The sequence below is a fragment of the Palaemon carinicauda genome, chromosome 19 (genome assembly GCF_036898095.1).
Source record: "Palaemon carinicauda isolate YSFRI2023 chromosome 19, ASM3689809v2, whole genome shotgun sequence".
Taxonomy (NCBI): Eukaryota; Metazoa; Arthropoda; class Malacostraca; order Decapoda; family Palaemonidae; genus Palaemon; species Palaemon carinicauda.
Genome location: NC_090743.1, coordinates 13918832 through 13937711, shown reverse-complemented (window position 1 = coordinate 13937711; position 18880 = coordinate 13918832). Strand labels below are relative to the sequence as shown.

At 43.5% G+C, this 18880-nt stretch overlaps 1 protein-coding gene across 1 annotated transcript in view; it reads left to right on the top strand.

Annotated features, from left to right (window-relative positions):
* The window catches only part of LOC137658454 (platelet-activating factor acetylhydrolase IB subunit alpha2-like), a 29874-nt gene that overhangs the window by 2416 nt on the left and 8578 nt on the right, over window positions 1–18880 (top strand). Inside the window, exons 2-4 of the mRNA XM_068393180.1 lie at window positions 13949–14155; window positions 14561–14683; window positions 17346–17447. Coding sequence (XP_068249281.1) covers window positions 13949–14155; window positions 14561–14683; window positions 17346–17447 — 432 coding nt within the window. The remainder of the gene's footprint in view (window positions 1–13948; window positions 14156–14560; window positions 14684–17345; window positions 17448–18880) is intronic.

The following is an 18880-nucleotide window of genomic DNA, read 5'->3' as shown; positions in this document are numbered from 1 at the left end:
TGCTTCTCTTTATTGTTAGACTAGTGTCGGAGGATGGATATGGTAACTTTTTCCCAGCTCTTATTGACTTTTCACTTTGTTCCCATACTAACAAACCCTCCTTTATTTATGGGGATATTCTTTCAGCGGTAGCTGGAAGTAGCCATTAGACTTTAATTGCGAGGTGGCAACCCTGCCTAACTGCTTAGTAGGTAGGCAGGGGGTGGCTGGGGGCTACCCATCCACCTCTATATATACTCTCACAGCTGTCAGAGATGTCACTTTATGTTTTGGCTCAGTAGAGATCTGACGTGTCTGCTCTCCTCCTGACTGTCATTGGACCTTTTGATTTTTGCTTTCTCTTTTCAGGTGTATGCGTGTCCTTCTGCGATCGCCTCCATCATGCGAACGTGACCAGGGTGTGAGGGTGCCATGTGCGGGACCTTCATGTCGTCGTTGGAGACTGGCCCGCGCTCTCTGTGTTCTACGTGGCGAGGGCATTGTTACGAACAGGGTTCGTCTTGTGCATGCAGCGTAGGGAGTGGTCTGCTTTCCAATGGGAGAGGTTTGGAAGGCGCAGAAAGAAGACGTCTAAGCACGATCGTTTTCCCTCGGGCGACTGGGACGCGTTCTTCTTTTTCTCCCACCCCCCAAATCTCTCTCAAAAGCTCCTTCTCGCGCGCGCTCTCACGAGGGACGAGCTAGCAGGAGCGCAGATCGCTCATCTTCTAGGCCAGTGTTTCTCAACCTTTTTCTGGTGGTGGCCCCCTTCAATCCAGTGCAAGTTCTTGTGGCCCCTCCATGCCAACTTTGAGTTCTAATGCACCCCCCCAGCACCCGCCATCCGTCCATCACCTTAATACGCCTAGGGAAGTAGGTCTATTAATGGTTCTAGCTTGAATAGTACCATGTACTCAAAACACTAATTTCAGGTATAAATCAAATAATATTAATTAGAAAAATATTTTATTTGAATACTTATTTATTTACAAAAGGAATACAAAACAAGGAATACATGTAGGTACAATTGGCTTTATCTTGAAAGGTTTCAGTGGGATCCCTGTGACGGATGCAAGGCTGCCAACTTGTCAGTGTTTGGCTTGAAAGCTGTTAGAGCGAGACGTAAATTGCCTCTTTTTTTTTTTTTTTTCTATGTCAAGGCGAATTCGTGTCTTTGACAGCAGGCACATCACCCGATTGAAACCAGTCTCAACCAAGTAAGATGTGGGAAAGGCAAGTAAGAGCAACTTCACATCTTTCCAGAGTATTGGGTACTACTTATACATATCTTGATTCATCCACAGCTTTTGGTGTCCTCCATGCTTGAACCTTGCTTGAGCTGTTGTGTTATTCTGAAGTTCAATGAGACATTCTTGTAGGGTGACATCAACTTCAGATACATCAACAATGAAGGGATCCACAAACCAGTGTGGCACAGTCATTTGCAGTAGGTCAGAGAAGTGAGTTTCCATATCATTATGCAACTGCTTCAGATGGTCAACATTCACTGCTAGGTCATCATCAAGCAGTTTGGTGGATATAACTGCTAAGGAAGGTTCAATCAGAACAGCTTGAGTTTCCCTTTAAATGCAGTAATTGCCTCCTAGCAGGAAAACAGGGTGGAGTTATTTCCTTGAAGCTCTTTGTTCAGAACATTTAGCTTTTCAAATATGTCTGACAGGTATAAGATGTCACTCTTTGCATCAACAAGTTTCTGTCCAAGTTCCTTCCCACTAAAGAAAGAGATAACACTCCCTAAGTGCAATAAAAAATAGTGCACAGAAAGATCGCCTCTTTCAGCAATTATGTGAAAAGATGACAGCACTTCTTTTAAAATGCGTAAAGCAGTTTCCTTTTCCTTGTAATTTCAGGTTAAGGTTATTTAAATGTGAAATTATTTAATATTTCAAGTGTTTTGAACTAAAACCTGACTTCAGTGTGCAACGCATTTTCAAATTCTTCATTGTTCTTTTCACATAATTGCTGAAAGAGGCGATCTTTCTGTGCACTATTTTTTATCAAGTTGATAGCCTTGATAACATGCCCAAGTGCTTCATGCAGACGTCCTGCTAGGTTTTTGGCAACCAGGTGCTGCCAGTGAACAACACAGTGCACACAAACGACATTAGAAACAGCTTTTTTTAAGTAAGCACTGAATCCCTGATACCTTCCAATCATAACAGCAGCGCCATCTGTTGCACAAGCCACAATGTTCTTGAGTGTAATGTTATTCCCCTCAAAATAGACCTCAAGTTTTTTGAAGATGGATTCACCTTTAGTGTCATTCGTTAATTTCAATGCGAAAAGCATTTCTTGACATATTTCATGAACATCAAGAAACCAGACAAATACCACCAGAAGAGCAAAATTATCAGGTGAAGTTGATTCGTCGAGATGAAGCGAGAATTCATTCACCTGCAGTTTTGAGACTAATTGGCTTTCAACATCAGCTGCCATCTCATCAATGCGGCGTGATACTGAGGAGTTGCTCAGAGGAATAACACTAGTTACCTCTTGTGGACTCTGATGACTGTTGAAAGCACTGCAGCCACAGACGGCATGATCAGAGATTCATCGATAGTATGAGGCTTACCTGCTTTTGCAATCAAATTTGCTCTCTTGTAAGAAGCCAACATCCCTCTGTCTACTTTTGCTACTTTTTGGGAAAACATATGATTCACTGTCATCCTTCCTTGGAACTCATCAAGTAATTTTTTGAAGAAATCTAGCGGCTTGTCTTTATGTGCAGTCTCCAGATGCTTTTTCAGTTTGCTGGGACGCATACTTTCATTTGAGAGAGAGGTCATACATAGCAGGCACATATTTCACTGTCTGCAAAAATTACCTGGTACTGTATATTGAATTGAATGATGTTTAAACTAAAGTCAAGCATGATAAACAGAATATTCGAAGCATAATAATGATTTATTTCAAAATATTACACATTTATATATTTTGTGGGTCCTAAATTTTCTGTGGCCCCCCCATGGCCCCCCATTTTTCCAATTTTGTCTTGTGGCCCCTGAAAAATTCTCATGGCCCCAAGGGGGCCATATGGCCCACGTTGAGAAACACTGTTCTAGGCAACCCCAGGGTACTGGTGTGGTTGTTGCTTCCCCTAGAGGAGCACCTTCTCCAGCCGCTGGCGAGCCTTTTTCCCTTGCAGATTTATATCGGGTGTGGTTGTCCTTAGGGATTTTGGGACCCCCTTCGAAGGAGGAGCTGCAGCGCCATCTTCAGTGTGGTGCCACGAGGGAACCTTCTCTGGAGCCGTCAACATCTCACGCTCTGGAGATGTGTGAGGTCCATCTGTTGCTTTCCCCTGGTCCTTCCACGCGTGGGCGAGGTGATGGTTCACGTTTGCCTCTCCAATGACCCCCTGCTGATGAAGAACCCTCTATCCATCCTGGGACCTTGTCATCCCTTAATCCTCAACCCTCTGTTTCTTCCCTTAGGAACCCTCAGGTTGCAGGTGATGATTTTCCCGGGATCAGCGCACCTTCCATCAGCAGTGCTAAGGGATGAGCATCGCCATCGCCTCGCACTTCTGGAACTTCTTCCCCTGATTGTTGTTCGCGACGATTGGAAGATTGTAATAATCGTAGGTCATCACAATCAAAGTGATCTTCGCCTAGAAGATACTCACGCTCTAGAGCTTTGCGCTCACGAGACCGTAGGTCTCAACGCTCTTGAGATAGGCACTTGAGATGTTCATGCCATTCTCGAACGAGAGCCAGACGCTCGCGTTCACGAACATCATGATCACGAACCGCGTATTCGCGATTTAGGTGTAGAGGTTCCTCGTCTAGAGGTAGAGGTAGGGGTACGTGCAGTCCATTAGTGCGTAGCCCCTCAACCAGACCTTCCAAATGACGTCGGACCGAACCTGTTGATGAGCTTGACAATTCCTCAGACAGGCATCCAGCTAAACTCTCAGTGCCTTTCACAGCCTGAGGAGTCTTAGCTAAGCGCTCGACTACGCGACGCTCGGAGACGCGTCCCGCTGCGGCGCGTTCTCCTTCTAGAGTAGTCCCTACTTAAAGGCCTCCTCTGTGGGTCCTAGTGCTCCTGTTGCAAGCCCCTTCCTCAGACGAGAAGAGCTTCCAGCCCAACGGTGGTTGCGTCTCTTAGGTCACTTGTTATCCCTGGCCCGTCTAGTGGCTGAAATCTAGGTGAAATCAGCACACTGACTCCCCGCATACGTTGGTCCTCATGGGACTACACCAGATGACGGACCTTTGATGATGGGTGGCAGAAGAGAACCTACTCAGAGGGACAGACCTTCTCGTACCTCCCCTGGAATAAATGCTCTGTTCGGATGCATCGAAAGAAGGGGGGCCGCCCCACATGCTGCACCACATGACCTCATAGCTTTGGTTCAATTACGAAAGGTACCAGCACATAAATCTTTTAGACAGGAGGGCACCCTTCCTGGCTCTCCAACAGTTCCTGGTGGGTCACTCTGTGGTGCTGATGAGCGACAACACCACAATAGTGGCCTTTGAAAACAAAAAAGGCTGTACCTTTTCGCAGCCCCTATGCCATCTAGTAGGGGAGATGTTAAGGAGGACAGAAGACAACTCGGTGTCCCTATCATCCTGCTTCATTTCGGGCAAGATTAATGTGCTCGTGGACAATCTGAGCAGAACGACTCAGATAGTGGGCTCCGAGTGGTCTTTGAATCATCTGATAGGCAACAAAGTCGTGACTTTGTGGGGATCCCCGACTGTGGATGTGTTCGCGACGTCCCTGAACTTCAGGCTCCTTCTGTACTGTTCCCCAGTCCCAGACCCCCAAGCTCTCTGGCAGGATGCATTTGATTAACATCTGGAGACCCCCCAGCGCCACCTCTGTCAGAGAGGCTTTTCGCAACAAGTTGTAAGTAGGAAGGCTGGAATACCTGCGGCGATCTTCAGCTTAAGTCTACCAGGCTAAGTGGATAGTGTTCTGTGGTTGGTGTTATGGAATGTTTATCTCCCCCCTTGATGCCACTATTCCAACAGTAGCGAAGTTCCTCGTTTACATTCGGGAGGAAAAGCTTCTCTCGGTCTCAGCGGTGAAAGGCTACAGCTCATCTTTTAGCTGAGTTATGGGGTCCTTTGACTGGCCAGACAGTACTACATAGGACCCTTCTCTCTGGTTACGGTTCTTTCCCTTTGCCTACACAGACACCGAATAGTGTGGCCTATCCTTTACAGATTCTCCTCTGTCCTCATACACCTGACAACACTGTGATTACTAGACAATTCTTCTTCACCCAAGGGGTTAACTACTGCACTGTAATTGTTCAGTGGCTACTTTCCTCTTGGTAAGGGTAGAAGAGACTCTTTAGCTATGGTAAGCAGCTCTTCTAGGAGAAGGACACTCCAAACTCAAACCATTGTTCTCTATTCCTGGGTAGTGCCATAGCCTCTGTACCATGGTCTTACACTGCCTTGGGTTAGAGTTCTCTTGCTTGAGGGTACACTTGGGCACACTTTTCTATCTAGTTTCTCTTCCTCTTGTTCTGTTAAAGTTTTTATATTTTAAATAGGAAATATTTATTTTAATATTGTTACTATTCCTAAAATGTTCTATTTTTCCTTATCTCCTTATTTCCTTATTTCCTTTCCTCACTGGGCTATTTTCCCTGTTGGGGCCCCTGGGCTTATAGCATCCTGCTTTTCCAACTAGGGTTGTAGCTTAGCATTTAATAATAATAATAATAATAATTTGATAAATCCTCTTTGTTGGAGTTGTCCTCCTCATACGAAGTTATGAGCTTATGTGCCCCAGTCGGTAGTTAGATTTTCTTGGAACATTGTTTGTGTCCTTCAGTCTCTGAAGAGTGCTCCCTACGAACCATTATGCCAGGCAACAGAACGCCACCTCTTTGAAGACGGTTTTCTTGCTTGCTTTGACTTCGGCCAAGAGAGTTAGCAAACTTCATGGTCTATCCTACGACGTCGCTCATTCAAGGAGATGGGCGGAGGTAACACTTGGGTTCATCCCTGAGTTTATTCTAAAGATTCAAAATCCTGGTGTAGCGGATCCTAGACTTGGGCCCTTTTGAATTGGTAGTCTTCGTTGTGTAACCAATGACCCAGATAAACTGTTACTTTGGCCCGTGAGGAGTTTAAGGTATTACCTTAAACTCCGAGTGTCGGCACTCTTCGTCAGCACGGGGAAGCTCAAGAGGAGGCTCACAGAAATACCATCTCATCGTGGATTCGCAGGGTCATAGACAGTGCAATGAATCTCGACCCCTCTCCTGCTCGTCGACCTAGAGTTCATGATGTAGGGGCACTAGTATGTCCCTAGTATTCAAAAGAAGCTACTCTGTGATGCAGGTACTGCAAGCTGGCGTGTATAAGTGTCAGACGACCTTTACTGCCCACTACCTGCAAGATGTGACCCACTGATGGACAAGTAGCAGATGGTTTAGGGCATAGGTTACCCAGGATTAGTCTTGGGTGAATGTTAAGAATGAATGGCTCTTTCTTTCTTTCATCTTCCCTTTTTGGGGGACCAGCACCCATGGTCCTCTGCAAGTTTGCCTCTCCTATCTGCAGGTAATAACCATTTCCCTTATATAACTTAGAATAGAAATAATACTTGTTACGTCCTCATACCCCCCATGAGGTGGGATTGTGTAACGTCTATGGTTGATGCTAAGATTCCTACAGTATTTATCTCAGAGAAATCTTACCTAGACAGTCACATTGCTAGTATCGCAAGCAAACAGGTTGCTCAAGCTGCTATATGTGCGATGCCTGAAGTTTTAGCGAGGTGTCAGGGTTTCTCTTAGTTACATGCTAATCCAGTACAAGAAAACCCCGGGTCAAATGCCAAGCCACTTGGTGCGGACTTCCACCCTCCTGATACTGTAGGTGAGTCATCTCTATAAATAGCGAAAGGGTTTGTATTTAGTTTTCGAACAAATGACAAATTTGGAAGTAATTTTTAATTTTCCTAACTATACAGACCAGTAGCTATTTATACAAATTGTCCCGCCATCACCTGTCCCCCTAAAAAGTCCTGCCTTCAATGAAAAGCAAGTCCGACACACTTGTGTTAGTGAGAGGGGTAGCCAGCTACCCTGCTAACCCCCCCCCACCACTACCACCACTAACTAGCGGGTCGGTTGGTATACCTCGCTTAAAAGTCTTTATGGTTAGTCTTCCAGCTTCGCTGAAAGATAACCCTCATAAATAGCTCTAGTTTTGTATCATTGGGAAAATTACAATTTTCAATATTAAACTTACCCGATAATCATGTAGCTGTCAACTCCGTTGCCCGACAGAATTCTACGGAAGGGATACGCCAGCGATCGCTATACAAGAGGGGGGTGTACTCACAAGCGCCACCTGTGGCCAGGTACTGCAGTACTTCTTGTTGACACCACTTCAATTTTTCCTCTGTCGTGCTTCCGGCAAGACGTTCATGGATACGCTTATAATTTTGGAGTCTTGTTCACGGTTTTTGATGAAGTATTGCTCTAAGATTTCAGCTTTCGCTATTCAGGAAGTTTTATTATTAGCTTAGCTAGCTTTTGGAATTAATTTGATTAATTATGGTGACGAAGAGAGTATGAACTCTCTTTCACCTTTAAATGGCCGACCCTTCCCTTAGACGGAAGTGTTGGTGTCTAAGAGAGTATAGACTCTCTTTCTTAATTTTGCTTAACAAAAGTTATAGATTTATTTTATATCTCTCCGCCTTTTATAGGCCTCTTCGATTAACTTCCTTTTTTATAAATTTATTAAAATTAATTTTTATATTCGACCTTTCCTAATAGTAGGCGGTCTTTTCTTGTACCGAAGTTAATTAACATTGAGCCCGTCATTTCGGTTTTACCTGTTAATATATTATGCTATTTTAATGTTTTTGAAAGAATTTCTTTGATAGTCTCGTACTGTTTCAAAGTTGAACTAACGTTTTGTTTTGTCTCTGCAGTTGTTGACGTTCAGAACGTTCAACTTGCGCTCTATCGTTACGATAGAGAGAGAATTTTCACGGTGTCACGTTGCAGTAAGAGTAAACCGTTTATAGCGTTTTGTTCATTCTTTCTTAGCTTAATGGTTTTAATTCTAATAAAGGAACTTTTTATTTGGGAAATCTTTCAGTTTTTTTCCTTTAACAATAATATGTTTTAACGAGTATATATGATTGGGCTCTTCTCTCAGGTTCTAAGTCTAGAGAGAGAGAGAGAGAGAGAGATAGAGACGGAGGGAGAGAGAGCTGGATAAACGTTTCGTTCAAGCGAGTAACGTTGTTATCGTTTTTGCTCTTCTCCCTAGTCTCTTTAGGGGAAGAAGGTAAACGTTTCTAGAGTTTATTCTTGTTCTCAAGCTTTATGCGGTGAGAGATTTTAAACGTAGTTTATTTGATCTAGTGTTTAGTCTCTTTCCAGCCACTGAATTATTTATCTTTCATTAGATTTTTCTGTTACATTGTAATTCTGTTTTCGCAATTACTAACTTTTAAGGAAGGATAGAATTGCGTGTTTCAGGTACAAACCACTTAAAGTTTCGAGTTCAGTGAAATAAGTGCAAACAGAAATTCAAAAGTGATAAGTGATTAGCGCAAAGTGTGTCAGTGTTGTGCGTGAGGGTACTTCTGTGCGTGCCAGTCGTCCTCCCAGTCCGGGACCTCTTGCAAGCTCCCAAGCCCAGGGGAGAAGCAATGTCGAAGGGCAAAAGGGTTCGGCAGGCCTTGATCGGCGCACAGAAGTATCCTCGGTGGTTGCGGGCGTGTCTTACAGAAACCGTCACTCCCACCCGCAGACGATTGAGCCCTTATTTTACTCGTCTGCAGAAGAAATTTCGGGGAGAAAACGCTGGACTCAGGTCTCAAGACCTCTTAAACGTAAAGTCCAGACCTCTAGAGTTCAACAACCCGGATGCAGTCATTGGGTTAGCTCTGACTCTCCGCAGTCATCAGGTGACTGCACACCTCCTAAGAGAGGTAAGGTGATGCCGCAACAGACCTCATCTTCTGTTAAGGCTTTGCCTCAGCAGACCTTAGCGTCTGCCGACCCCAAGATGACTTTGCTGCAGTCCATGCAGTCACAGCTTGCGGTCTTAATGCGTGAGTGTCAGGCTGAGAAGGTTACACCTCCTCCTGCGATCGCTCCGCCTCACCGCAGTCCAGTCTGCCAGGCGTACGATGTTGAGGTTCCTCAGGATACCTTACCGCGTACTGAGTTGCCAGTTACCAGCGGTGTGCAGCAACCTCCGCCTTCCTTAAGGCAACCTCAGCAATGGGAGCAGGAATCTTATGCCTTACTTCCTCCGCTTCCGCTTGCGGTTCCACCAGCGAGGCAACAATCTCTTGAGGTACGACAACCTCTTCCATCAATGAGGCAGCCACCTCAGCACTCGCTGCAGCGACCTCAACCCTCCTCAAAGCGAGAGCCTCAACTCCTTAGGCTAGCACCTCAGGAACCTCAACTCGCGAGACAAGAACTGCGTTCTGCGCAGCCGCTACCTCAACTCTTGCAGCTCACACCTCAGGAACCTCAACTTGTTCCTCAGGAACCTGCTACTGCGCATCCGCAACCCTTACAGCAAGCGCAACTCTTGAGGCAGCAACCTCATGCTATGAGTCAGCCACCTCAACGCATGCATCTGCCACTTTCTCCTCAACTTGAGCCTCTTCCCATTCAACTTGGGAATAACAAATGACAATAATAACACCTCATTACTTTCATAACTTGCATTTGTAATCATATACATGTATGCCTACACAAACATTATGATAATGGAGGTTATTTGTATTACTTAATATAAAAATATATATGTATTCCTTGCAATATATTTTTAACAAAATCGCAAAATATGGCAAAAATATCTTCATAACAAAAATGAATCATGAGTTATGAATGTAAGGTAAATATTATGTTGATATTAAAACCCCATGCAAGCATGCATGAAGTATGCAGTGTTGCCAACAGGGCGAGTTTCCCTTTCCTGAGGTGAAGTAGATTATAGTACATTTAGTGCAGCTTAATTCTACGATTATCATGCCGGCTATCAAATTCATCAACAAAACAGTCTAAATCAATTCCCTCGGCACGTGCACTTTCAATGGACAGTAATGCGATATTACTCACTCTAGCACTGGTCATGGAATTTCTGAGAAATGTTACACGCCATGCAACACGCTCTGCTTACCTTACAGCATGCTCTAACTACAGCATGCTCTGCATACAACATGCTCTGCATACCTTACCGCATGCTTCTCAGTCACACATCTTTGGTTGTTGCCAACTCACTAGACTGTCAAGCAGTTTCATAACGTTGCCTTCTAGTCTGCTGCTTTTGCACCAGTGAAACCCTCACTGAGAGAACTTAGCTTTTCTCGGATATGGTCCCTGTAGATGAGAAAGTGCTTTTCTCCCTCCTTCTGATATTCCCTTGAGGACTCTGTCATTTGGAGAGGAGCCTTTAGCTGCGTAGCCTCTTATGGACTTTTATTTAAGCATAACATGCTTCCAGGGAAGGTAATGGTTCCACTTCAGTCGCTAACCCCGTCTGTTACCACACCTGCTCCCATAGACCTTGAGCTGTGTTGCAAGACATGCAGTCCAAGCTTAGTCCTTGTTAGAGGATTTTTTGTTTACGGAGTCAGTGTGTCACTGGGAAGACGTTCAACAACCAGCAGAAGTGACTTGTTGTGACGCAGTGCGGCAACCTCAGCAACCCGATAGGGAGTTGTCTGTACGACCCAGACAGTCTAGACAGCTTCGGGTTGTCACTGTACTTCCTCGCTTCCCCATGGTTGACAGTTCACAGACTGTGCAGCAGTACCATGATCTTGTGTCCGGCTCCGTCAGACGACTGGCTTTTAAGAGCTCCCACAAGTCGTCGCTGTCTGGAGATTCTCAGATGGACTATGGATCTGACCAAGGAACTGGGCCTCCTGGTCAATTTTGAGGAGTCTCAGCTCGTCCCATCCCAGACCATTGTCTCCCTGGGTATGGATCTTCAGAGTCGAGCTTTTCGGGCTTTTCCGTCGGCCCCAAGGATCTTCCAAGCCCTAGAATGCATCCAGAGCATGCTGAGAAGGAACCGATGCTCAGTCAGGTAGTGGATGAGTCTAACAGGGACACTTTCATCGCTGGCCCTGTTCATCGTGTTAGGGAGACTCCACCTCCCCCCCCTTCAGTATCATCTAGCTGCTCACTGGATAAAGGACATGACGCTAGAGACGGTCTCAGTTCCTGTTTCCGAAGAGAGGAGGTCTTCTCTCGCGTGGTGTAAGAACAGCTTTCTTCTCAAGGAAGTCTACCTTTGGCTGTTCAGAAACCCGACCGCCGTCTCCTCTCGGACGCATCAGACACGGGCTGGGGTGCGACTTTGGACGGACAGGAATGCTCGGGAACATGGAATCAGGAGCAAAGGACACTTCACATCAATTGCAAGGAGTTGTTGGCGGTTCTTCTGGCCTTGATAAACTTCAAGTCCCTCCAGCTTAACAAAGTGGTGGAGGTGGACTCTGACAACACCACAGCCCTGGCTTACATCTTCAAGCAGGGAGGGACTCTTTCGTGAAGTTGTTCTAGATCGCAAGGGACCTCCTCATCTGGTCTAAAGATCGAAAGCTCACGCTGGTAACGAGGTTCATTCAGGGCGGTATGAATGTCATGGCATATCACCTCAGCCGGAAGGGTCAGGTCATCCCCACAGAGTGGACCCTTCACAAGAATGTTTGCAGCAGACTTTGGGCCCTGTGGGGTCAGCCAACCATAGATCTGTTCGCTACCTCGATAACCTAGAGACTCCTGTTGTATTGTTCTCCGATTCCAGACCCAGCAGCAGTTCACGTGGATGCTTTTCTGCTGGATTGGTTCCATCTCGACCTGTATGCATTCCCGCCGTTCAAGATTGTCAACAGGGTACTTCTGAAGTTCTCCTCTCGCAAAGGGACACGGCTGACGTTGGTTGGCTCCGCTCTGGCCCGCGAGAGAATGGTTCTTAGAGGTACTGCAATGGCTGGTCGACATTCCCAGGACTCTTCCTCTAGGAGTGAACCTTCTACGTCTACCTCACGTAAAGAAGGTACACCCAAACCTCCACGCTCTTCGTCTGACTGCCTTCAGACTTTCGAAAGACTCTCAAGAGCTAGGGGCTTTTCGAAGGAGGCAGCCAGAGCGATTGCCAAAGCAAGGAGAACATCCACTCTCAGAATCTATCAGTCTCAAGGGGAAGTCTTCCGTAGCTGGTACAAGACCAATGCAGTTTCCTCAACCAGTACCACTGTAACCCAGATTGCTGACTTCCTGTTATATCTAAGGAAAGTAAGATCCCTTTCAGCTCCTACGATCAAGGGTTACAGAAGTATGTTGGCAGCGGTTTTCCGCCACAGAGGCTTGGATCTTTCCACCAACAAAGATCTACAGGACCTCCCTAGGTCTTTTGAGACCTCAAAGGAACGTCGGTTGTCCACTCCAGGCTGGAATCTAGACGTGGTCCTAAGGTTCCTTATGTCATCAAGATTTGAACCTCTCCAATCAGCCTCTTTTTAGGACCTCACATTAAAAACTCTTTTCCTCGTGTGCTTGACAACAGCTAAAAGAGTAAGTGAGATCCACGCCTTCAGCAGGATCATTGTTTTCACATCTGAAACGGCTACATGTTCCTTGCAGCTCGGTTTTTGCTAAACGAGCTTCCTTCACGTCCTTGGCCTAAGTCGTTCGAGATCCCAAGCCTGTCCAACTTGGTGGGGAATGAACTGGAGAGAGTACTTTGCCCAGTTAGAGCTCTTAGGTACTATCTAAAAAGGTCTTAACCTTTACGAGGACAATCAAAAGCGTTATGGTGTGCTATCAAGAAACCTTCTTTTCCAAGTTCTAAGAACTCAGTTTCTTACTATTCAGGCTTCTGATTAGGGAAGCACATTCTCATCTGAAGGAAGAAGACCTTGCTTTGCTGAAGGTAAGGACACGTGAAGTGGGAGCTGTGGCTACTTCAGTGGCCTTCAAACAGAGCCATTCTCTGCAGAGTGTTATGGATGCAACCTATTGGAGAAGCAAGTCAGTGTTCGCATCATTCTATCTCAAAGATGTCCAGTCTCTTTACGAGTACTGCTACACCCTGGGACCATTCGTAGCAACGAATGCAGTAGTAGGCGAGGGCTCAGCCACTACATTCCCATAATCCCATAACCTTTTAACCTTTCTCTTGAATACTTTTTATGGGTTGTACGGTCGGCTAAGAAGCCTTCCACATCCTTGTTGATTTGGCGGGTGGTCAATTCTTTCTTGAGAAGCGCCGAGGTTAAAGGTTGTGATGAGGTCCTTTAGTATGGGTTGCAGCCCTTGATACTTCAGCACCTTAGAGTTGTTCAGCCTCCTAAGAGGAATGCTGCGCTCAGTAAGGAAGACGAACTTATTTAAAGCAGAGTAATGGCTCAAGTCGACTTCCTTACCAGGTACTTGTAATTTCATTGTTATTTTGAATAACTGATAATATGAAATACGGGATACTTAGCTTCTTGATATACATGTACACTGGTTTTCACCCACCTCCCTGGGTGTGAATCAGCTACATGATTATCGGGTAAGTTTAATATTGAAAAATGTTATTTTCATTAGTAAAATAAATTTTTGAATATACTTACCCGATAATCAGGATTTAATTGACCCACCCTTCCTCCCCATAGAACCAGTGGACCGAGGAAAAATTGAAGTGGTGTCAACAAGAAGTACTGCAGTACCTGGCCACAGGTGGCGCTTGTGAGTACACCCCCCTCTTGTATAGCGATCGCTGGCGTATCCCTTCCGTAGAATTCTGTCGGGCAACGGAGTTGACAGCTACATGATTATCGGGTAAGTATATTCAAAAATTTATTTTACTAATGAAAATAACATATTACTGTACTTCCAAATTTGTCATTTTATCAGGCGAGTTTCCAGCTTCGCTGAAATTTTGTGATATTGTTTATTTGACTAAGAAATTACAAAGGTATTTTCTTTTTTTTATTGCAGCACAATAGATTTGTCAATCAAGCTCGAGAAATGGAACCAGATGTGGTGTTTGTGGGAGACTCATTAGTTGCTAATTTACAATCAACTGACTTATGGGAGAAATGGTTTGCACCAATGCATAGCCTTAATTTTGGCATTGGTGGAGATCAGACACAGCACGTGTTATGGCGACTTAAAAACGGAGAACTAGAATGTATTAAACCAAAGGTGAGATGTTTTACATATTGAGTCATTTTAGTGCAGACTGTACGCATATGTATATACAGTATAATATAAAATGAATGTATTCTCATTCGTTTATCTCAAATTCTCATTGTTGATAGTTTCACAAAGTTACGTTTTATGCCTGCGCATAATTGATTATGTTTGCTGTGTGGAAATGTAGATAGATAGGCTTTATGATTTTCCTTGAATTTGACTTTGATAAAATTGCTGGCTGTTCATTTTCATTTCTATCACATGAAAAATCAATAATTTACCAGGGTAAATTATATAACTTTTAAGTTTCACATTTCTATCAAGCTTCAGTTTTCATGATGTACATTTGTGCTTATATTTTACATGGTATAATGTTTGTTATATATACGTTTTATTCCATCATTGTGTTTACAGGCTGTGGTGGTACTAGTAGGGACCAACAATCATTCACATACTGCAGCCGAAATTGCAGAAGGAATCATGGAAATATGTCGTGCAATAAGAGAAAAACAACCTCAGGCATATGTCATAGTTTTGGTATGTATGATTTATATTACTAATGTATAAGTAATTTTCAATTTAGTAAATTTTCAAAATTTATTTGCATATACTTCGTGAATATTTTATTTGTGAATTTGGCTCATCATTAATAAAATCAGAGACATTTGTATTCCTCATTTTTGCCAAAAAATAAAACCCACGTGTGCTTACATATGCCTATTCCATAGACATGTGATGTAAGGAAGAATTGGTGAATGAGCACTGTAGGTTGGCTATCAATTTTACATTGGCTACCTAGGTAATAAATAAGAGAGCGCCACTTGAATAGTTTTTGAAATGCATTTGTAAAATGAGGTTAAAAAAGACAGGTTAGAGAAAAGGATGTTTTAGAACTTATGTAATCTTTGTAGTAATGTTTGATGGTTAGTGTTAGTTATCTTGAAAGTCAAGGGATTCGCTGTTAGTTTTCTTTAGATTCATTATTGTAACCACAATATTGTAATCATATTTATGAAAGGGGAACAGATTAGTTTTATCGTGGTCAATTTAGCGTGTGATGCATTCGGACAATAACACTACAGAATAGTATTCTACGTGGCCATTTAAACTTTACCATGTTGTCTACCCTTTATTTACAAATTTTTTTGCCATCTACTTCATGTTAAAAAAACTTGTTGCAATGGAAATTTAGAGGTTGAACTTGAATAGTTGCAGTGGGTTGTTAGGTCACTTTAGTTTGTTTACCTCTTAAGAAGAAATGTTGATGAGATTTATATATTCCAGACCCCAATCCTCACTCGAGGTAAAAAGTTTAAAAAAAGTTACTAAACATAAGAAAAAATCATATAAAAAAAAGATAACAAGAATAGATGAAATTAATAGAAATATTAACTTCTTCATCATTAGTAGGAGGGATTTAAAGGCTTTTGGTGAAACTTTCTTAAGTTCAGGAAAGAACTAAATTTGCATATATCCAATGAGATGATTCTCAAATATTTGCAACCTAGGTCTCATCTTCAGTAGTGTAATTTGATTAAACTAAATTGAGTTACAGCCCACAGTCAACTTGATAATTAGAGAATCATTCAAGCTTAGATTACTATCATAAAAGGAAATTACATAATTGCTGAACATCATGTTGCTTCCTTGACTGGATCCCAAATAAATGTCAAATAGATGATAAAATGAAACTGTTAAGGACACTGTCATGATACAAGAAGGTGATGAATGCAAGAGTTGATGGGAGAAGTACAAGAGGAAGGCCAAGGTTTGGGTGGATTGATGGAGTGAAGGAAGCTTTGGTGATAGGAGGATAGATGTGAGAGAGGCAAGAGAGCGTGCTAGAAATAGGAATGAATGGCGAGCAATTGTGACGCAGTTCCGGTAGGCCCTGCTGCTTCCTCTGATGCCTTAGATGACCGCGGAGGTAGCAGCAGTAGGGGATTCAGCATTATGAAGCTTCATCTGTGGTGGATAATGGGGGAAGGTGGGCTGTGTCACCCTAGCAGTACCAGCTGAACTCGGTTGAGTCCCTTGTTAGGCTGGGAGGAACGTAGAGAGTAGAGGTCCCCTTTTTTGTTTTTGTTTCATTTGTTGATGTCGGCTACCCCCCAAAATTGGGGGAAGTGCCTTGGTATATGTATGTATGTACTTGAAAACTTCTTGCTTACAGGACTTCATAAAGAATAGTAGGTTTAGATTATCAGTTTCACATCTATTCCCAGAAGGATGGGCAAAAAAATCTTTGGACAAAATGCCAATGAATATTTATAAAGAAAAAATATGAAGGGATAAATTCTTTGAGTTTTAACATTAGTAAAAGTGTTCATGATGCAAATAGTGAGATTCCCCCAATTGTTGAATGGGAGTAAGTTAGATAGGGAAAAAAATTATAATGATTTTAGTAGAGTAGGTAAATGTTTGAATATACAATTCTCACACAAAGCATGCACAAAAGTTTTTGATAACAGCCTTAATGATAATAGAAATTGGCACCAGTTTGGAAGTCTCACCAGGGATATTGATGCTATATTGGAATGGCTAGATGTAAAGGAATTACCTCTACTAAAAAAATTCACCCAAGCACTAAACTTCTCATTGATGTTCACAATGAATTTTTGACATCTAGGAAATCATTATATTTCTTCAGCATTCTGATGTTTAAGGTATAAGAGTTAGAAGATTTTAGAGTAGAATCCTACACATTTTAGTATTTTTCAAATCAAATATGATAATGTTTTAATTTTAGGGTTTTGTATCATAAAGGTAATTTAGACATGTGATTATAATAGATGAGGATCAGCTAATCAATACATGTAAGCAATGTACTCAAAATCCCTTAATAATGCCCCTGAAATTGTAGGGAAAGATCTTAGATTAAGACCTATTTAAGATGAGTATTAACACAGAAATTGAAACAAAGCTGAAGACATTGGAGAAAATTAATTTCACCTGTAACCATATACAGTAAAGGGAAGTTTTGACAGGTAAAGAATACAAAGGCTGCATAATTGAAGTTGCAATGTAAATGGATTGTGTTTTGAGGTCATTAGTATTTTGTATTTTTATTTATTATAGTTAATTGGACAATTTTCTTTATTTCTATTTAATGTTGTATCATATAGCTTAACTGATCTAATGTACAAAATGGTTTACCCTATCTACCTATTACTTATGGTTTTACTACTTTCTTTTCTAGACTTTACTGCCTCGAGGAGAAAAGCCCAACCCTCTTCGAGAGAAAAATAGAGAAATTAATGAATTAATAAAAGAAGCTGTCAAGAAAGTTGATTTATGCCAGGTGGGTTTTCTAGTTATGTAGTTATTTGCACATAGGAAATACCATTTCATAATTTTTAAGATCTTTGCAAAATCATCTCGAAAGCATGTCACTGATATATCTCCCTCTTGATGAGAGAATGCCTTGATGAAGTCATCGAGCTTCAGCACGGCATATCATTCCCGTGCTGAAACTTGGTGACGGGGAAGAGGCCTCTCGGACTTGGGGAAATTGCTCCCTCAGTTTGAATCTAAATTTCTCCTTGTTCCGTAACTGGAATACAAACCACGCTATTTAATAGGGGTATTACTTTCGCCGTAGCTGAAATGACGAGCCATTAATTTTTAACGAGGGTTAACTACCCACACCGCTAGTTAGTGAGGGTAGGGAGGGTAGCTTGCTACTGCTCCCCCTCACACACCTGTGATTGAGTTCACTTTGCTTTCAGCTCGGATGGTGAATGGATGTTGCCGCTCTTCATCGTCGCCGACAATTGGCAGCCATTAATGCTTTTTGCTTTTTCTTTTCTCTTAGTCTGTGTGTGTGTGAAGTTGGCTTCTGTGACCATGCGCACCTGCCCTGGACTTCCCCTGTGGAACATTCATGTCAGCGGTTGAGACCGATCCTCACGCCCTTTGTCCTTCTTGCAGAGGCCAACGGTGTGAGAGTGTCAACAAGTGTAGGGAGTGGTCTTCCTCCCAGTGGAAGTGGTTTTCACGACGGCGGAAGAAGAAGTCCATGCGGGATGTTTCTCCTTCGAAGGTTGCTTTGAAGGAAGAAAAACCCAAAGCCTCTTCTTGCGTCGCCCAAACCTCCTCCGAACCTCCTTCTCGGTCCGGTCGGTCTCTTTTGAGAGACCGTCGAGTAGTAGCGTAGACCGAAGCAGCTCCACCTCTCCCCCCGGGGGAGGCCGTGTCACTAACTTCTGTTTTCCAGATTTGGTCCTCCTTGGAGCTCATGGGTTCGCCCTCCAAGGAGGTTTTGCTTGATTACATCCGCCTGGGTGCTTCTGTCAAGCATTCGCCGTCACCGTCAGAGGTAGATCCCCTGACACCTGTCGACGTTGTTGTGTCAGAGGTGTCTCATGCGGCGTCACCCATCTCCTCTGCCGCTCCACACTCTACGGTAGCTGACGGCTTAGTTTCCCCCGTTCTTGACCATCCTCTGAGGGGGAAACTAAGTTCATCATCAGTCTCTCCTGCTAGTGTTTTTTTTTCCTCAGGGGAGTTCACTTACAGAGACTCCTCTTCAGAGGACTGCTGACGGTCAGCTTGCTGATCCAACGGCCTCCAGAGGGCGCATCCGTCGGAAGCTTCGCCTTTCTTTTCGCCTTAGAGGCCTTCCTTCACATGCGGTGAGGAGGCGCCTCTTTGGTTCAATGTCGTGTATGCAGTCCCCCACAGAGTAGCCTCTAGGTCGATCGTCCATCACTGCACCTGCAACCAGCCTTGTGA